The sequence below is a fragment of the Armigeres subalbatus genome, chromosome 1 (assembly GCF_024139115.2).
Source record: "Armigeres subalbatus isolate Guangzhou_Male chromosome 1, GZ_Asu_2, whole genome shotgun sequence".
NCBI classification, from domain to species: domain Eukaryota; kingdom Metazoa; phylum Arthropoda; class Insecta; order Diptera; family Culicidae; genus Armigeres; species Armigeres subalbatus.
Window position 1 is genome coordinate 107,712,088 of NC_085139.1, and position 21,572 is coordinate 107,733,659.

The 21,572-nt window shown below is 38.6% G+C and overlaps 1 protein-coding gene and 1 long non-coding RNA gene across 2 annotated transcripts in view; both read left to right on the top strand.

The window, feature by feature from the left end:
* The window catches only part of LOC134204584 (uncharacterized), a 52,488-nt gene that overhangs the window by 2,023 nt on the left and 28,893 nt on the right, over positions 1-21,572 (top strand). Inside the window, exon 2 of the mRNA XM_062679391.1 lies at positions 15,027-15,896. Within this exon, the coding sequence (XP_062535375.1) occupies positions 15,027-15,896 (870 nt within the window). The remainder of the gene's footprint in view (positions 1-15,026; positions 15,897-21,572) is intronic.
* LOC134205139 (uncharacterized) lies at positions 17,965-19,981 on the top strand. The gene is made up of 3 exons (XR_009978067.1): positions 17,965-18,077; positions 19,759-19,808; positions 19,880-19,981. It is a non-coding gene; the product is annotated as an uncharacterized LOC134205139 (long non-coding RNA).

The window sequence follows — 21,572 nt, forward strand, 5'->3', positions numbered from 1 at the left end:
CGAAAAAATCTCCACGGGAAGGCAGACGAAAAAGTTTTTGAAACTCTTCTAAAAAAATCTAAAAGCAATTTAATAAAAAACGATAAGCAGTACGGGATTGGACTTTTCCTGTACTGTGTATTAAGTGTAATATCACCAAAAAAATTCAAATAGAAGTATTATGTTTATTGTACACTAGAAGAAAAGTCCAACCCCGAACTGCTTACCGTTTTTAATTAAATTGCTTTTAGAATTTTTGAGAAGAGTTTTAAAAACTTCCTCGTATGCTTTCCCGTGGAGATTTTTTCGATTATCATCTTTCTGCTTCTTCTTCGTCATGCAACATCAAAGCGCCAATCAGCACAGCCTGAACCACCTTGGACTGGTAGGTCGCAATGCCCCGCGCAGCCTTCGGTAACAAAGTGCAATCTGCCAAGTGGTATAATACGGATAAGACAAAATCTTGTGTAAATGTGAAACGTAATAAACTATCCAGTATTTTGCGCTGAGTTATCCTCGATAAGACATTCAAGAGGTAGAACATATTTACATATTTTAATCAATGTAGGCTTTGCCATCCCCTTGGATATGTTACCTCGCCGCGGTGGGTGGGCTTACGCCATTAGCACTAATATGGCAACCAAAGACATATTCTGTCGTGGTGGTATCACATGTTGACTATTTTTGTTTAATGCCGCGTCATAATCTTGCATTGACGCACTGATATTACGGATGTGATCCAACGGACGTCGAGTCTTGGGGCCTTGAATGGTAGTGCAGTTAGACAGACCTCATCCCAGATTATGATGACTCGTAGCCACGCATAATTATAGCTAGATATACTATAGATACTTATTTTTATTAAGTGTGATCAAGTTGATATTAACGGTAATAGGGAATTGACTGTTTGATTCACTGAGTAGAAGTTTTATCAAAACTAGGAACGTGGCGCCTTTTTATTTTGTTATGGCTCACTTTGAGGAACCATAATTAAAAATACCACAAATTATAACGATGGTATGCCAACAATCTCATAATGGCTTCATTCTCGATAAATTTTACTAATAGATAGGGAATAGGCGTGATGAAGCCCTACTTTGTCGCCGAAAAGTGAATATATAGCTTTGACCACGACCCACACAATTATAGTTACGTTTGCTTTAGGACAATTAGACAACTTAGGGGCCATTTCTTCATCTTCACTTAACGCTTTAACTAGGTTTTTCATCTAAGCCAATCTGACCTTTAGTGATAAACAAATGGAGACAATTTACTTACAGCTATACGCAACATAATCTAAAACTAGTATAGATTTAAACTGAATAACGTAGGAAACATGTAATAACTAAGTCAGACAAAATGATAGGAGATTTAAACATTGTAAGACGATATGACACCGTACTAAACATTTGACATAATTATGACTGAGGATACGAAAAGATTGACAATAGAAACATAGACGTGGAGATCAATCATAAGACTTCCTAAGCCCATCATCAAATTGAAGCTCATGAACTGTCGAATCTTGTTTGGAGGCAATTCCGATGCTGTCGAGGACTATCGTAGCCCACAATGATAGTATTCGGCCTTTTCTCGAAATGAAGTTCATAGTATGTAGTGGTTGAAATTGTGAGTAGAGAATTTTTGATGATTGCTTGGTGAACGGTTTAAAACTGCGGCCCGCTTTGGCCTTTTAATGCAGTTTTAGAGGCTTTCACTAAATAATCTTCAAAATCTAATGCAACATTGTGTATCTTCAATCTAACCTCCACTAGTGGTAGTGGTATTATGGAAGAAAGCTGTCTGTTGCGACTTGCAACGAAAAACACAGGTTTTCCAATTTCTTAACGTGTATTTGTAACGATGACGACGTTCCCGACAATGACGGCGTTAAAAAATTCCTACCGAAGAAATGTTCAATTGACGGGTAGGACCATTAACAATTATTTGTATAAATATGACAGAATATAATACAACTATAATGGAACTTATATGGAAGAAAATCTTACGTTTAGTGTGTTTACTTATTCCTCTTCTGTTTAGATCGTTGATCCGTGATGGAATTGCTAGAATTTCAAACTGTAGGTTAGATTAATTCACAAAACTTCATATGCATGTTACCTACTGCTTTCAGTGTCTCTTTAGCTTGTAGTTAGTAATTATTGCATGTTTCCGTAGGTTTAAACTAGTATCTAAGTAAATAGCATTTAAGTTAATAAATTTACATCAGTTACATTCCACACTTCATGTACTAACCAAGATTGACACATCCGTACTAACTAGATTTAGCAATTCCGTTTACTAGACTATTAAGAATCAAGACAACTATATTCACTCAATCCAGTTATTAGGCACTTCTAATTTTAATTAGTTTTAGCTAGAGAATATATCGAATTTTATCCTTTCTAACGATTTGAGCAGCTAGGCATCCAGAAATGTTTTTCAATTTTTACACAATATAGTTGTCTGTTTACCTACGTCACGTTTCTTTTCACAGACCATTCAATACCCATCAAGGTGGTTTGGATCACATAGGTACGAGCTTCTGTTGAGATCGAGTGTGTGGTGCGGTCTTTAATAAGGTCAGCTTTAGACCGGGAGTTAGAAGGTGCTAGCTCTATTGCAGCTCCAGTGACCCATTTCAGACTGCCTGGTAACTCACGTCCAGTCCGAGGTCACTTTCACTAGCAATAAGCCCCGCCTGTTTATGCTACCATTATCAATTGGATAATGGATCCATAAACAAACTTCTGGATTTTTAAATCCAGCGCGCATTTAGTTTTGGAATCATATAAAAACATATTGAGACAATCTCACCAAATTTTGTTTATTTTGTTTATTTTTGTTTATTTTTTAGGAAAAGGGAAAAGCCCGTTTGAGTGGAACTCTTTTTGTTCTCTCTCAAATGGGCGCAAAACCTCTTCGTCTTTTCGTACCAACAGAATACAATTTTACTCCAAATGATACACAATACAATTATTTCTTACAACTATTTACAATGATTAACTTAGTCTAGATCTAGTATCAACAATTTAAGCTAACCTTTCAAAAAGTGTGACAGGGTGAGGGAAAACCTTTTCCGAAGAGTGTTACGACTCAAGTGAAAATCAAATTCATTTGAGCAGCGATTGAAATTTCTGCACATGCTCAAAAATGGTTCGTTGTGCCCGTAATTCGTTCGGGCACCGCGGAGAAAAAGAATTGTCTAGAACGAAGGTTTTGTTGGCTGACGTTGAAATTCAGCTGGGACAAAAGAGGAGGCGAGTCAATGTTCAGAAGTAAAAGGTCTGCTACAAATAACGCACGGGCAGTATCACGACGGACGCTTAGTAAATCTAGCTCAATTAACCTACAGCGGTCCTCATAACTAGGCAAAATGTCAGGGTTTCTCCACGGGAGGTGACGTAGAGCGAACCGTACGAATTTACGCTGAACTGATTCAATACGGGAAATATTATTCTGATAGTAAGGTGCCCAAACTACAGATGAATATTCTAAAGTGGATCTTACTAAAGAACAATATAGAGCCTTTAAACAGTGGACATCATTAAAATTCCTTGCTATTCGAAAAATGAAACCCAGTGCCTTAGGGACTATGAAAGCAACATGTTCATTAAACGTCAGCTTAGTGTCTAATAATACACCTAGATCCTTGACAACAGTCTCTCTACGTAGTGTGGTGGATCCAATAGTATAGTCAAAGGCAATTGCTGAATGTTTACGAGAAAACGAAATGAAGGAGCATTTATCTGGATTGAGAACCATACAATTCAGCTGACACCAGTCAGTGAAGAGATCCAACTGCGATTGCAAAAATAGTGTATCTTGTACACCGTTTACGATCCAAAATAATTTGAAGTCGTCGGCAAATGATAGTTTAAAGCACTTGAGTAGCAAGTTAATGTCGTTCAGGTAAACTATAAAAATTAAAGGACCAAGATGGCTGCCCTGGGGAACTCCTGAAGTCACAGGGAAAACAAAGAAACACAGTCGCCAACTTTTATCGCCATTTTACGGTTTCCTAAATAAGAACTGAGCCAACAGAGAATGGAACCAGAGAATCCAAGTCGTTCAAATTTGGCGACAGCGATTTGATGATTGATTTTGTCAAAGGCTGATGAGAAGTCAGTATATATCGAATCGATTTGTTGTCCTTTGTGAAGAGCTTGCATAATAATCGAGGAGTAGATAATCAAGTTAGTATTTGTAGATCGCTTTGGAACAATCTTGATCAAATTGATCCAATCACTTCCACGAACAATTTACTTCACTCTTTCAAAGCTATACGGAGTAATTCGATAAATAAGGGATAAATAACCATCTATCTCTGGTATTATCACACAGCCACACATATTTCACCAAAAACATCCCCGCATACACAAACGACTTCGCGCACTCAATTAAGAAATACACTTTATTAAAGGTAAATTCCAAACTTCAAAACACTTTTCTAGTACATGCAAAATATAAACATCCGCCGAATCTGTTTCTTGCGCGAACGAACAAAAACGTGAGAGCAAATTCAAAACCAACCAAGCCATGCGCGCGGCTTGCTGCGATCTCCTCTTCAAAATCTAATGCAACATTTTAGTTAAAATGCGTTTTCATTAGAGTTTCCTACATCATCATCAATATAATTATATTTAGACTAACCTTTTCGATTGATAATTAACTAATTAATTTTTCAACGTACTTTTCGAGCTTCTGTTGCTTGATGGGAACATGATCCAAACGCAACTAATAATAAAAACTGATATTTCTCCAAAGCTTAAATATTTATCATAAAACCATCCCCAACTTGCCCAAACTCCTTAGGCAGCGATATACTATGAGTATATCCCGCAAATCTTAAAACCCCCATGGGTAAAGATGTTGTGAAGCCTTATCCTTAAGTCCCTGGTGTATCATGGACGATATGAATTCCCCTATGAATGGCCCCTTATACATCAATAAAATAAAATAAAATCAAATCAAAAATATTTTAATCAATGTAGGCTTTGATTCATTAAAAAATACTGACACTCACCGAAATTCTTGAAAACAAACAAACGTCAAGCATTTTTCTTAAGAATTATTTTCTGATTTTTCCGTTCCAATTTTCTGAATATTTATTTTAATTAGGTAGGGGAACAGACGGCTTTGGCAGGTTTTGTTCTATTATTGGCAGGGGGGGTTTTGTCGACCGAATTTTATGAAATTTGGCCACAATATTCTTTGATATGCAAAGAATGTTTAGGCCAAATTTGAGCAAAATCAGTCATAAAAAACCCCCCTGACAATAATAGAACAAAACCTGCCAAAGCCGTCATTCCCCCTACTTCAATTTTCACTTGTCATAAGACGAGTTTGTACAAACTCATTGAATTCCACCACTTAATTGTATCTTGACAGATACGTATTTCGACCTCAACAGTAAGGCCGTCTTCAGTGTCTCGGAGAAGTCGAGTCAAGTACGAGACACTGAAGACGGCCTTACTGTTGAGGTCGAAATACGTATCTGTCAAGATACAATTAAGTGCTGGAATTCAATGGGATTGTACAACCTCGTCTTATGACAAGTGAAGACATTCCACTAAAAAGCCCAAAATAATTTTCTTACCTTCAATTTTGTTTTAGGAGGTAAAAAACTACAACACATAAACGAAGTAATGTGTGGCGTTATATTGTAGCGGGACAGTGAAAACTGCTGATGGGTAATCCTCGGTGGATATAATTCTCACTTTAATCAAATCTAGAACTACACAGAAAGAAAATTCATTAATAAAATTAAAAAAACCATTGGTAAAATTAAAAAGTTTCGTTGGTTCTTTTTCGTAGAGAGTACCGCATGATCAAAATGAAAGTACGCAAACTTTTTCAACAACCATGATCCAAAAGTGGCATGCCGCTCTGAAATTAAAAGTTTGACCATTTAAAATCAAATTGTAGAACTGTCAAATGATTCAAATGAAAATGTTTATACTGTAACAATAGAGCAGAATATTTTCATTTCAACTAAAATAAACCCCCTCCCCTCCTTGAACACTTTAGTCATATGTTCATCTTAAATATAAATAATCAAATCACAATGAATATCTTTTACATTTTATTTCATTTATTTATAACATTTTTATTCACTACTCACAAAATGCAAGCTGCAGCATCTCCCACAGTCCGTGATCCAGCTCCTAGTCAGGGTGAAGATGAGCTTCGTAGTCATCTGTGGTTGCACCATTAAGTTCTTGTCGGTGATAATTATATATCTAAAAATGCATAAGAAAAGAAAGGAAAATCTGGCATAAATATCGTATTGATCACAATGCCAACCTGTCCCGGTAAATGCCTGCCACCGACACTTTTTGTTCACGTAAAAAAACCTATACCTTTTGATATCGTAAGATGACCAGAGTTTCGGACTAGTAGCACGATTGGCAATGATGTCTGGTGTTTCCTGGCAATGATGTCGGGTGTATTAAGGGGTACCATTTTTATTCCCACATTCGACGCACTTTTTTCCTGGACTTGTAGTTATTTAAAAAATCAAACACACAAAACGGTGCTAAATTCCGCAAGCACTAAATTCGCGCGCGTGTGGAAAAATAAACTATAAACATGTGTAACAATTTTTAAATTGAAAAGATGAACTTTTAAATTTATATTGGAACCCGACGAAAAATAATTTTTCTCCAAAAGTAAGACTTTCGATTCTGTAAAAAACACTTTTATTTTCAAGGAAACTTGCTACTTTTCAAAAAGAAAGTTCAAAATATTTGTAAAAATAATGTTTGTTGTTTCTGTGTATAATAAAACAGATAGAAATTAAAAGGTATGTGGTTGCTGGATGGTGAAAAATTTGAAATGGTAGAAGAATTTGTGTATCTTGGAACATTAGTGACGTGCGATAATGATGTTACCCGCGCGGTAAAAAGGCGTATTGCAGCTGCAAATAGGGCTTATTATGGACTTCGTAACCAGCTTAAGTCCCGTAGTCTGCAAACGAAAACAAAACTCGCACTGTATACTACTCTACTCTACTACTCTACTCTTCCGGTGGCTTTATACGGCCATTAAACATGGACGTTAAAGGAGACTGATCGGAGAGCTTTCAGAGTGTTTGAGCTAACGGTATCTGGCGGCGCCGCATGAATCACGAATTCTACCAGCTGTATAAAGGGCGGGATATTATTAAGCTTATTCAACAAGGCAGACTACGATGGGCTGGTCACGTTGTTCGTATGCCGGAAGAACGTCAAGCGAAGATAATATTTAGTAGAGAACCCGGAAGAGGCAGCAGGCTTCGTGGAAGGCCGCGTACACGATGGCTTTTTGCAGTTGAAGAGGACCTGAGGGCGCTCAATGTTCAGGGCGACTGGAAGCGATTGGCCCAGGATCGAGTCCAGTGGAGAAGGATACTCCATTCGGCGTAGGTTCATCGAATAGCTGTAGCCCATCAAGTGTCAAGTAACGTTGTATGGAACTACATATGGCAGACAAATGCGCGTCATCGTTGGAGTGATTATCGACTAACTATTTTCCTGGACAGATATCCTGGACAGACGATATTTACGATAGAGTCGAACAAAAATGTATGGAGATTCTGAGATGTATAGAAGGTCTTGCAGTAACAAACACCATCCTGCCCATCTCTTTGATTTTCAAAATGCTTTGAGTTGTTGTGCCTAAGTGCCTAAGTGTGAATATCAATGTTTTGAGCTAGTTGTCCTGTATGAATCGGCATTGACAGCCGGAATCGTATAGCGCTTTCCCCTTTAATTGATTTTTGTTATCGTATATCATTATATTGTTGGGTGGAACATTAGATCGTGTCGATTTCGCCATGAAACTACTCCGATCTCAAAGTGCTCATGGACCCCTATGAATAAAAAGTTCAGCAGAATACATGATGATTTCTTTTATTTGAACAAAAAAATGTTTATTTTTCACTACTATGAACAGCTATACGAAATAGGTAGAGATGAAGCTTATGAGATTTGGAACCCATCAATAAGAAGTTTATTAAAGTTTTCATTGGTATATTTGCCCGGCATGGTTCGCCAAGTGTGACGGATGGCAGCCTACCTTTAAATTCGTAGTTTAAAATCATTTAAAAAAAAACAAGGGATCATTGTAATGAAAAGCCCTCCATATCATCCTCAGAGTACTGAAAATAGTAAGTTGATATTCACTCCAACGATGACGCGCATTTGTCTGCCATATGTAGTGCAATACAACCCCACCGCTTTTGATTTCTTTTTGTTTTGATGTAGTTATTATAAGTTTCATTAAATTAGATATTATGTCCACCGAGGATTACCTATCAGCAGTTTTCACCGTCCGCTACAACATGACGCAGTGCATTACATCGTCTATATGTAGGTATGTTGTGATTTTTACACAAAAACAAAATTAAAGTAATTCAGAAAAATGGAACGGTTCAAATCTGAAAATTACTCTTAACAAAAATGCTTCATGTCAAATCGAGGGTAACTCACGCCGCCATTATCGAGCGTGAAATACTGGATACTACAGACCCCATTCGATTTTGGCAACACGTTCGGAACATTTATGTTGTCAAAACCGAATGGTTTTTGCTTTCTCATGATACTTCAACATTTTTTCACTTTTTGTAACGCTAGACACACTGTGACCCTTTTTTACGCGAATTTTGAAATCTAAACGTTTACACTAAAACAAATTTCACGCGGATTTTTTTTATTTTTCTTTTCGTTGGTTTCGGGGTCTAATCAATTTCTTTTACGAAAATTTCGTCATTTAGGTGTTTATCTTAAAAAAAATAAGCGAAAAATCGCGTCGTTTGAGCGATCTAACCAATTTTTTTACGAGGATTACGATATATACGTGGCTTATAAGCAATATCAAAACTTAAAAAAAAAAGTTTCTGTCAAATCGGAAGGTTTTTGCCAAAATCGAATGGGGTATGTACATGTAGCTTTTGGAAAATCACACCAGTGATTGTTATTTGTTGCATTAACTCTTTCTAATTCATTGGTACGTATCAAATGGAATTGTATTTCATAAGAAATAAATTTAAGGTTGGATAGTTACTTGAATTATTGATTGTTCTAAATTACATCATTCTGTATTAGAAAGAGAAAAATAATTAGTAGAAACACTCAATTTTCAGTTTGTTTCAAACAACATTCTAGTTTGAATATGGCACAAACAAAATTCTAGTTAGCTTCAACCATGGCCAAAACAAACTAAAATGCAACGTTGGAGTTTTTCATGTTTGGCATTAAATTCAAACAAATATTAGTTTGAAACAACCATAACGATTGCTTGTTTTCCTAACAGTTGGGCAAACAACCAACGTTTTAGTTTGTTTTAAACTGGGAAAAGAGTTTTGAAATACCCTGTCCACGGATGATGGGGTCAACGTTGATAAGTCAAGTGTCTGCATATTGTTAAAATTGTGAAATAATTTGTTGTTTTATAGTACACATTGCTAGTATTATAAGTACTCAACACATTACCGTTAGACGAAAACGAGATAAATTTAATTGAATCCGAGTATGGTTACACTATTAAGCAGTACTGAACCCGGTAACATTTCAATTTAACAGAAACGCGTCGAGTATTTTTTTTTGTCAATATATAGAAAATAATTAAACACTTGATATATCATACCTCCATGCAAATACTTAGAGAAGGTGTCGCATGATCTAACAACATCTTCTTGAGTATATGCTGCGGAGGTTCCGGCAGGGTTTAGTACCAGTCTTAACTAACAAAATACTAACAGAAAAGACTGGGAAGCAAACGATCATCCATTGTACCAATTGTAGTTCATAGTTCAGTATACAGTAAGTAGTGAAAGTAGATACTGTAGATTTACTAATTTTGCATTATATATGGTGATTGTATCTGTTATTTCTTCTCAGTAATCTTTGTAATTTTACTCTTTCTTTTACTGCATGGATCAACGTATAAACAAACCTGTTTCGCTCTTCATTTTTTCGGGTTAAGAAAAAATAAAACATACTCTAATGTAAAGAAACATTGAAGGACACAGGAGACGTGACTAAGTGTAGTCTGAAAGATAAATAAAATTAGTTGACTACCCTATAACACAGTAAATGACCGATAGGGAATGAACTCATGATCAGCGCTAGACGGTAAAACAAGAGATAGAGTCACGTTTAACTGAGACCTAAGCTTTCATCCACTATTCTTTTCTCTGCATGACTAATAGTTTCAAGCTCACGAAATGGTTTGAAATCTTTACTTACTGAATCTAGTTCCGAGACGATGATGATGCTATGCAAGGCCGTCATAAGTCCACAAAGATAGTATTAGGCGTTTTCTTGGAACATGGTTCAAAATATGTAGTTGTTAAAATAGCAGGCTCAAATTTTTTAAGATTGTTTGGTGAACGTTTCTGAAGTGTGGCCCATTTGGCTTTTCGATTCAGTTTCGACTGCTTTCACTAGATAATTTTCAAAACTTTGGACGATTATTGAAATTCATCAAATTGTAATACGATATTTTAGTTTCAAAATAAGTTTTCATGAAAGATGTTTATTTGAAATAAAGTCAGCAATTCAAATTTAACGAGATGTATCGCAATTCCTATACCATATGCACATCAACATAATTGTATTAACACTGACTCGCGATTGAAAATTAAGATTTTGAACAAACTTTTAAAGCTTCTTTTGTTTGATGGGTACATTACTTAAACGCTATTGATGAGAAAACTACTTGAGAATAAGAATGAGAAACTACTGATTTTGCAGCACGCTTAAACGCCGGGCACTTCGAACCCCCCATCCCATGGGGTGCTTGCTGTTCACAGCTTTGCTGGAACAAATCAAACAGTTGGGAGGGTTCGTGCAGCATTGTGCCTTAAATATGTCCCTCCAATCCGCAGCGTCGGCAGAGATTGCTTCTGTCAGGGCCTTTGCAGTCCCATTGCTTGTGCCCCGGTTCCAGGCACTTAAAGCAAACTTCGGGTTGCTCGTATATGCCCACAGGGCACACCGACCATCCCACCTTGACGCTCCCTAACTTGACTACCTTGGAGGCGTCCGCTGCAGATAGCCGAACCAATGCTACCTGCGTCCCTGCCGGACCTTTCCGTAGCCGAACGGCTGCGGTGGGCGTCTCCACTTCACACTGTCGCCGCAGTGCCGTGACGAGCTCTTCGACTTCGGTGATCTCGTCCAGGTCTTTAACCCTTAGATTCACCTCCGTCGTGAGTGCCCTCACCTTGACCGTCTCGTCTAGGACTTCCTCCGCCAACTTCTTGTAGGCGGCGCCCTTTTGCGAGACGCCCCGCTTCAGCTCGAGGATCATCTCGCCCATCCGGGTACGTCTTATTCGACGTACGTCGGCGCCGAGTTCACCGAGCTTGACGTCACTCCTCATCGCCTTCAAGACGTCCGAGTACTTGGCCTCGTCCGCCGTGATGACTAGGGCATCGCCCCTGGAGCGATTGGCGCCTACCCTAGACTTCTTGCTACCCTCATTCGCCTGGGCCTTCGTTTCGGCCCTTGACGTCTTCGGTTTCCTCTAATTCTTGACCAGGGTCCAGGAGGCGTCATCCCCCTCTATTTCCCTGGTCTGGGGCGGCTGAGAGCTCTCAGCCTGCCGTAACCCCTTACCACCGTCTTTCCTGGGTGGACGGACCTCCGTTGGAGCAGTCACCCCAAGAAGACGGTGTGTGGCGGCGAAGAATAAACCATGAGCTCGCCCAACTCTACGGCAAACCCAGTATCAAGAAGGTAGCTAAAGCCGGAAGGGTACGATGGGCAGCACATGTTGCAAGAATGCCGGACAGCAACCCTGCAAAGATGGTGTTCGCTTCCGATCCGGCAGGTACGAGACGGCGTGGAGCGCAGCGAGCGAGATGGGCAGACCAGGTGCAAAACGACTTGGCGAGCGTGGGGCGTATCCGAGGATGGAGAGATGCGGCCTCGAACCGTGTATTGTGGCGTCAAATTGTTGATTCAGTGTTATCTGTTTAGATGTAAACTAAATAAATGAAATGAAGGTTCATTCGTCAGAGAACGTTAAAATAGGCTGGATCGGACTATGGGCTCAAAAGTTGTGTGTGTGTGTGTATCTTCAATCTAACCCCCACTGTCCGGCAGTGGTATTATGGAAGAATGCTGTCTTTAATAAAGTCAGCTTTAGCCCGGGAGTTAGAAGGTGTTAGCTCTACTGCAGCTCCAGTAACCCATTTCAAACTGCCTGGTAACTCACGTCCAGTCCGAGGTCACTTTCACTTGCAATAAGCCCCGCCTGTTTATGCTACCATTATCAATTGGATAATGGATCCATAAACAAACTTCCGGATTTTGGACGGCACGGTTTTGGAATCATTTGGAATCACAATTTGAAACAATCTCACCAAATTGATCAAATTCCGTATAAATGAACTGAGGAAGAAAAGACCACAACTAGTGTCCACGAAAAAATCACTACTTTTCCATTAATGATCCATATTTTCCTGGTATTATTACACATTCAAACATATTTTCACCAAACACATCCGCGTATACAAAATACACAAACGATTTCGCACGCTCGAATAAGAATACACTTGAGTAAATGTCACCAAACTCGTAAATCTCAAACTTCAGATAACTTAAACTTTTTTCTTCTAGTACATATGCAAAAAATATACATTAGCCGAATCTATTTCTTGCGGAAACGAACAAAAACGTGACAGCAAATTTAAAAGCAACCATCCGCGCGCATGGCTTGCTGCGATCTCCGGACTATGGGCTCAAAAGTTATGGCCAAAATACATTTCCTTATAATGTACGAGAAAGACAATATTACCGCTAGGGGGATTAATCAAGTGTTTTGGTAATCTTCTTATTTTACAATTTTAATCTAGCGGTTGCGGTGCTACCAATGACGGATCGAATATCTCTCCAGCCATCTTCAAGAGACGCTGCGCCTAGCTGCTCTTCCGTTGGCAGTACCACTTCCAGCTGCTGCGCGCAGGTATTGAAAGCGTCAGTGAAGCAGACGAGCATTGATCTAATTCAATCATAGCATCCAATGCCAGTGAGTGAACAGCCTTGCTCAGATGGATACCAAACAACGATTATGAGCGATCGTTGCTGCGTAAACAACGAGCGACAGGGTTCGCCAAGCCAAACTTGGTATGGTATCCAGGGAAGCTACGACTGGAGCATTTGTATTACGCTTGCTCTACTAGAATAAAACCAAAACACATCAGGTGTTCTGCTTTATTCACTCTGCTTTCAAGTTGCTGGGATGGAGGAGAGAAAGTATCGAAGCCTCCCATGCAGTGTATCCGAGTTCCATTCTCATAGCGGACTTAATTTTCCTAATGTCTGAAAAGATTTTTCTAACACCGTGTAGTAACAACGAACGCCAAATTTCAACGATCTAGAAAGCATCAGCGATTAGACCGCAGGAGAACATCAAGTTGGCATGAATTTAGCTGATTTTTACTCATGATCTGATTTTTTTCAATGCCTGGCTGCGCGTATTCTTGGGCTAGTCTACCGTCTTGTAGCCGCCCAATGTTAAGCCGTGGCGTCCGACTTCGACGAGTGTTGTACACCGTCGAGAGTTTTGAGCGCAGGCATACTGCAACAAAGTAGTGGTCGGGTTCAATATTCGCACTGCGGTAAGTGCGGACATCCGTGATGTCGGAGAAGAATTTACCGTCGATTAGAACGTGGTCCATTTGGTTTTCCGTTTCTTGGTTAGGTGATCTCCATGTGGCCTTGTGGATGTGTTTGCGGGGAAAGAAGGTGCTTCGGACTACCATTCCGCGGGAGGCTGCGAAGTTCATGCATCGTTGGCCGTTGTCATTCGATACGGTGTGCAGACTATCCGGTCCGATAACTGGTCTATACATTTCCTCCCTTCCTACCTGTGCGTTCATGTCACCGATGACGATTTTGACGTCCCGCAGTGGGCATCCATCGTATGTCTGCTCCAGCTGTGCGTAGAACGCTTCTTTCTCGTCGTCGGGTCTCCCTTCGTGTGGGCAGTGCACGTTGAGTATACGTAGAAGCTATATGATCGCTCTAAAAGCATTTACAAACACTCATAGTGTTGTATACCGATCGACTCAGTTCGAAGAATTGAGGTGATGTCTGTGTGTACGTGTGTGTGAATGTCTGTATATGTGTGAGCAAAAATGGCCTTTACTCGTTTTAAAGCACTTACTCTAGACCGATGTACTCGCAACAAGTTTCATTCGTCAGAGAACGTTGGTCTATTGTTCCTTATTAAAAATAGGCTTTCGTAGCTTAGTTGGTTAAAGCACCAGTCTAGCGTACTGTAGGGTCATGGGTTCGAGTTCCATCGAAGGGGAAGTGTTACTTCCAATACATTTTCCAAATCAATATCTTCCACATAACGTACATATTCACATATTAGTTTTCATAACATTGTAAATTAATGTCCAAGTCGGGTGGTTTAATCCCTGGAAATAGGCAATTAACTTTGATTGAACCTTTTTATAATTATGAAAGAAATCTTAATAAAATATTAAATAAATGAAATACCATTTCGTTGATGTCACAATATGACGCTGATTAAATCTTTTATACCCTCCTTTGTTGGTTTAATAAATTCTACACAGTAAATTTTCAACGCCAGAACCTGATAGTGCTTTTTGGATCATTTTAGGATATCTGTGTTGCGTCCATTTGTCTGTGACACGAATATACAGTTTATATGACCATTAGTATTTTATCCAGCATCAAACAGGCTTATTGCTAGCCAAAAAGTGACCAAATTCCGTTGTTTTTGTAGAATATGACAAGTGCCGAAAATTGGCCACATACCCCATTGAAGGCTCTGAAAAAATATTTTTCTTTGCTGTCTATGTTTTTATGATGAATACCACTGTTTACCGCAGGATTCATAATTTTGGCCAAAAATACCTCCTTTTTTCCTATTGTGTGTGATTTCGACAATACGTGTTTAATAATCCCTTATTTAGTGCTATCCACTCAACCATTCCCATAAATAGTGTCGTTATTTGTGTCAATGTGTTTACAGAGCCCTTTGGAAATTCGGACCTAACAGTTGACTTTTTCTTCTATTCACAGTTGAGTTTCCGCGACGACCACAATGCGCAAATTTGTAACAGCTGTGTCGTGAGTATTGAAACCTTCTTCAAGTACAAAATCAAATGTGTGGAAAATGACAAATTTTTGCGGAACCGGCGAACCAATTTCTTCTCGGGACTTGGTCTCACTGCTGATACCACCGCTGCTCAAAAAGGTGGCGATGATGGAGAAAAGGAAACGGATATTTCCATGAAATCAGTGGAGGAAGAACAAAAGCCAGCAGAGACCGCGTCTGCGAACTGCCAGGTGAAGGAGGAACCTATCCAAGATGATGACGACGATGATGGATATTTTAATCCGGATCAGTTCCTGGCACAGGAAACACAAATTGGCGATAAACAAATCGATCAGTCCGTACTGAATGGCAGTGATGGGAATGGCTTTGGCTCAACTAATAATTCCGGTATGGAACGCGGTTGGAAGACAACAGAATTCTCCCCTCAACTTGGCAGTTCTGTCCTGAAACCCCTTAAGATAACCGATTACTCAAATCTCGATGGCAAGAGAGGACGGCCACAAACATTCATCACTACCGTTCCTACGGAAAGGCTTTTGGCTCGTGTTAATTTATTTACTGGCGGCTCATTTCCCACTACGTCACCATTGCGCCAGCCTGGGCAACAACCGCAACGGGGCTTCGAAGGTGCATTCCGTCAACACTTCAACATCAGTAACGGCGGGCGCACTCCGATGGCTCATCCGATCAATCCCCGCAATCCCATGGGAGGTCGGTTCGATACGTTCTCGCTGAGTACCATGGAGCAAACGAAGAAAGTGCAGAAATTTCTCGATGAAGGTTTGCGAGACTTGATCATACAAGCCGGAACGCCAAATCCGAACTTTGCTGTGGTGAGTATTTTTATGTTTACTGATAATGCATATCTTGTAGAAAAAAAAAACATTTGCACACGTTATTCTGATTGTATCAAATTATTAGGAGAATTATTGCACTGCTTTTGAACTCTTTTTTCCTCTACCGTGGAGACATCGTATTTGACGCATGTTTTTTTCAAAAAGAAACATTATTAAAAATAATTGCAAAATGGATTCTCCTAATATTCTGGGAACGAGACTTCTACTATTATAGAATGTGTACAAATAATGAAACTTCGAAATATAAGTTTATTTCTTAGTTTTTTTAATCTGTTTTATGTGGTACCGTGACCTGCCCTAATTCCGCGCATCGCATAATACCGTGTTTTTCATCAAAAATCAGAACCTGGCTATCATGGACATCGTATTATTTGGTGAAATGTTCAAACATATTACGTTTGAACACTTCACCAAATAATGTGATGTCCATGATAGCCAGGTTCTGATTTTTTATGAAAATCACGGTATTAGGCGATGCGCGGAATTAGGGCAGGTCACGGTACTTAAGGTGCCCAACTTGACGCACTAATTTTACCATGTTCCTTATTTGACACAAAAGTTGTTCCTAATTTGACGCACTTTGAAACTTGAGCTTGACCTTGATTGACTGCCCGTAGTTGCTACTCGATCATGACCAGATCAGTTGTTCTTGCACATAGAATCAATAGATGTTTGCTTGGAACTGGCACGCAATGAACAAGTACGGGATATCTTATTTGTTAGGTCACACTGGCGCCTGCTACGTCAGAATTCAAGTCAATTTAGTGAACGGGGAAGAAATGATGATGCAATCACTCGCCCACTGCAAGCCGAATATACCTCTGCACTTGCCACGAGTTCATACGGAATTCATTGGAATTTTTGGGTTAGGTTAGAGAGACAGAGGTTCGTCTTGGTTAACGAGCTGCCAATGTTATAGATAGAAGAAAGCAACTGAAGGAATTTCTAATTGGATGTAGGGAAACGAGCTTTTTAGTTCATTTTCAATTCTAGCAGCTACTGCTAGAATAGTCAAGTTGAAGGTATAGAATAGAAATTGAAATGGTATGGAAGTCCATTTCCAGTTCTAGCAATTGCTAGAACATGCGAAATATAGAGAAAGATACAAAGTAGGAGAATGGAACGGACCTGGGATTGAACCCACGACCTCCTACATGTGAGGCAGAAGCAGTAGCCATATGACTACCAAGCCCGTTCATAATTTGACGCACTTTAAAACTATGTAAAAACTCAATTATTTTTTTTATTATATAATGATAATGTAATAGAACTTTGCACGGTATAAAATAACAAGTTAATTCATTTCACAAAGCGGTATTTTATGTATTTTTGTTCAGTTGTTGTGCAAGTTATATGCTATGTGGTATGTAAGTGTTTTGTTAGTTTCATGTACCCTGTACATCAATCAAAATGCTTTTCAATTAGGTGTTATGTCAAAACATATATTCATGGGAGAATTAACTTTGACATTTCATTACGTAACCAATAATAAAAACATCACTTCTGCAATCTGCAATTTTGAATCTATAAACTGAGGAGGATACAAAAAACGCAACCTGTATATGAACCCTTTTAGAATCACATTGAAGCTACCAATATGCAAATGTTACGTGACCGGCAGATAAAGCCTGTCCATGTTAAATTTCGGACACCCATCATCCAATGCGATTTTTAAAAAAATTCACGAATCACTAAGAAGATCAATTCCCATGACAGCTGAATCTTTCCACTTTATGTGATTCTTTCAGCGTGTTTTCATTCTTGTCCAAATTTATAAAATGGCTACAAATCAATTGGACATTGTCTTAGTGTCCGAAATTTAACGTGGACAGGCTTTATATCTCAAAAATATGAGCTGCCCGTCTATTTACATTTTATCAATAAACTTTTAACACCAACTGATAGTTATATATCACGCTCGTTCGGCTGAACTCAAATTTGGGTCGATTTAACTCATATTCATAACTTCTTCTGAGACGTCAAACACTGAGTAACCGAGATTTATTATTTTGAGTAACTGTCACTCAAATCAGAATAAAAAGGCTAGGATACAAAATTGAGTTCATCGAGAAAATTTAAGAAAAATGGCGAAGTCTGGACGCTGCAAGGGTGAAAAACTTAAGTGGAAAAAATAAATTTACTACACATAAATAATACGTAAGTTATACCAACATTTGGCAGCATATTTTCATTTTCATTTTCATTTTGCAGCGTTTGGTGGGGCAATGAGAGCGCAAGTCAGTCCAAAGCCGATAATAGAGAGGGTAATGGCAGAAGAGTCCGTGCAGACCACTTGAACGCCATGGGGTAGGATAAGGATGAGGTGAAGTGAGGTTCGGATTTGGAATCGACTCGACACTAATGCAAAATGTAATTGAATGCAAACTAGGCAATGATCAAAGGCTAAAATGATAATTTTAAGATTTCTAGCACAACGTTTTCTAGTTATTAGAAGCAATGTTTAAAATGCAATGTCTTCTTTTTGCCATCTGATGTGGTTTGAAGGCCACTTAGTCATATAGTACAATTATAAGTTATTTAATGTGTTAGCTTTTTGTGACCACATTGAAAATATATTTTTTAACTTTTATTTATGCAGAATGAAAATTAATTGACTTTGTTTGCTCTGAGTGTAGGTTATGCGTTCGTCAAATCACTTTGTTTACCTAAGTCATTGTTTCGTCAATGTTTTTAAGCTGTGTCGACACTACAAACTCAATGTAAGTTGTATAATGTAAAAGTGGAAACTGCTAAAGAACTTAGTTTGTTCCATTATATTTTTTTTGTCAAGATTTCCTATAGCTTTAAACTGTTCTAACAAGTAGTTTTATCGTTGATTAACTACGGTGATTATCTATTAAGTTAGGGGCCCTCCTTAGCCGTGCGGTAAGACGCGCGGCTACAAAGCAAGACTATGCTGAGGGTGGCTGGGTTCGATTCCCGGTGCCGGTCTAGGCAATTTTCGGATTGGAAATTGTCTCGACTTCCCTGGGCATAAAAGTATCATCGTGCTAGCCACATGATATACGAATGCAAAATGGTAACCTGGCTTAGAAACCTCGCAGTTAATAACTGTGGAAGTGCTTGATGAACACTAAGCTGCGAGGCGGCTCTGTCCCAGTGTGGGGATGTAATGCCAATAAGAAGAAGAAGAAGAAGATCTATTAAGTTCTAATCAAGGTCAGGTATAGGATTCACTTTTCGGTGGCAAGCTAAAGCTTCATCACGTCTATTGCCTATCTGTTGTAAAAATTATCGAGAATGAAGCCGTTATAAGATTTTTTATATACCATCATTATAATGTGTGGTATTTTTTTTATTATTGCTCTTGGAAGTGAGGCATAACAAAATAAAACTGACACCACGTTCCTAATTTTGAAAAAACTTCTACTCATTGAATCCAGCAGTCGATTGCCTACGAATGTCTTGAATACTTTGTTTTTCAATATTGCCTAGCTAGTTGAATGTAAGCGTGGCTACGGCTTAGCGTTACAGAGAACGCATCAGAAAAGTATTGCCAAAAAGAAGAGAACTCCCATCATTATCACTGATGAAAAAGGCCTCTGCCTGACTGCACTACCATTCAAGGCTCCAAGACACGATGTCCGTTGGATCACATGGAAATGCCGTAAATTAGTGCGTCAATGCCAGATATGTAACGCGGCACCAAACAAAAATAGTCAACATGTGATACCACCACGACAGGATATGTCTTTGGTTGCCATCTCAGTGCTAATGGCGTAAGCCGACCCACCGCGGCAAGGTAACATATCCGAGGGGAAGGCACATTTGGCAGCATATTGTATGTTTTTCATACTTTTTATATTGATTATTGCAGACAGCTTTGTTTAAATAGTTCTGGACTAAAAGTGAAGAAAGTCTTGTGAGGTAAGTTTCTCACATGTTTCTTATTCATGCATGTGGTTATAATAATTACTTCTTCTGATTCTGATTTTTAGAGTAACTTCGATGCTTTCCGGATAGCGTCTTCAGGAATATGGACAACTTCACGGAATATGGAGGACGCTGCCCAAGACCTGAGCAAGACCGGTGAAGATTTGCCAGATGATCGGTGCCAAACCGTGGTTTGCAGGATTGGAACCTAAAAGATCCTTAGTGCCCCCGCAGACCAATTCGAAAGCGCCAATGACGCCATGCTATTTTTGATTTTACATTATTATTATTATATAAATTGTTGTAACTCTATATGTATTAACTTTGGTGAGCATTTAAATAAAATATTTAATTTTTTTTTCAGAAAAAAAAAAGAAAATGAAGAATCTTTTTCTGGTTTGACAAACTCAATTGCATAAATATTAGATTTTATGAAATTGAGTAGATATAACTCAAAATTAAATATCTCCCATAGTGACTCAAAATTGAGTTCAAGGCCATGAACTCAATTTTGTCTTGAACCAGTTTTTACGATTTTGAGTTAAACTGACCCAAATTTGAGTTGAGCCAAACGAGCGTGTAAGAAGGCCAGCCGTGTTTTTGTCTGATTTCATATTCAGCGTTGCCCGACTAGTAGCTTGAATAGCAGCAGAGTCACAAATAGAAAATGTGTTTATTTTTATTTTTGGCTTGTTAGAATTTCGTACAAAGAAAGTGAATTGAATTGTCTGATACTAATTTATTATAATATTATTTTCTCGCAAGAATTTGAAAACCAGTATAGAATAACTGCATAATTACCAAAAACCGTGTAAGAAACGGGTAAAAAACGGACCAAATTGGAGACAACATAAGGCATACTATCATGAGCTGGCCTTTTAGTGGAATAATCCAATGTTGACTAATATTCTAAGTAGTAGAGATTTAGTTAAAAGTAAATGAATACATATTGCTTTTCCTAAGAGTATTATTGAGGCTTGTAAGCACTGCCTTGTCTATGCGTCTGATAAGATTAATTAGGAACATCACAATGCATTGTGAGCCTAATTTGACGCAGAGCATTATGGGTTGAAAAATGCGTTCGAATGTTGCAATGTACAGCTGAAAAAGGGAAAGCTTACTCATTATGCTCAGCTGTTTGTAGGTAGGGGTCAAAGATTCTCTCAAAAATCAATTTAAGCGAAAAATTGACGCATTGTGAGTATGACCTCCATATATGTTATTCGAATACGTTGATTCTTCATCAATAATATGCTTTTTATGCCATATATGCAAAGAAGAAGAGCAAATAAAGCCATCTAGCTTGATTCGTTGATATATTTTTGGTGAAAATAAGTTTTATGAATCATTTGATATGAAAGTGCGCCAAGTTTTGACATGCGTCAAATATTGTGCTTCCACGGTTATAGTGTATGTGAATAATGGATCTTTTGGAATGATAATAACAGGATAAAAATCGGGTGAATCCATTAAAGGTGTTTATACCTAAGGCCACCTTACATCAGGACTGAGCTGGACACACGGTCGCTTTGGTAGGGTCTACTTGTGGATACATGCAGAATAAGTATTAAGGGTCGTCAAGTTCTTGTACGTAATTCAACGTCAAATGTGCCTGCAATAACTTTCAAATACCGGGAAGTATCCTAATTTCGCGCACTTTAGATTTGACCAAGTTAAAACGTTCATTGAAAAACATGTAGTGGCCATTTGGAAACATTTGCTACTAAATCACGTAGTACAAGGATTCTAAGTTCTCAA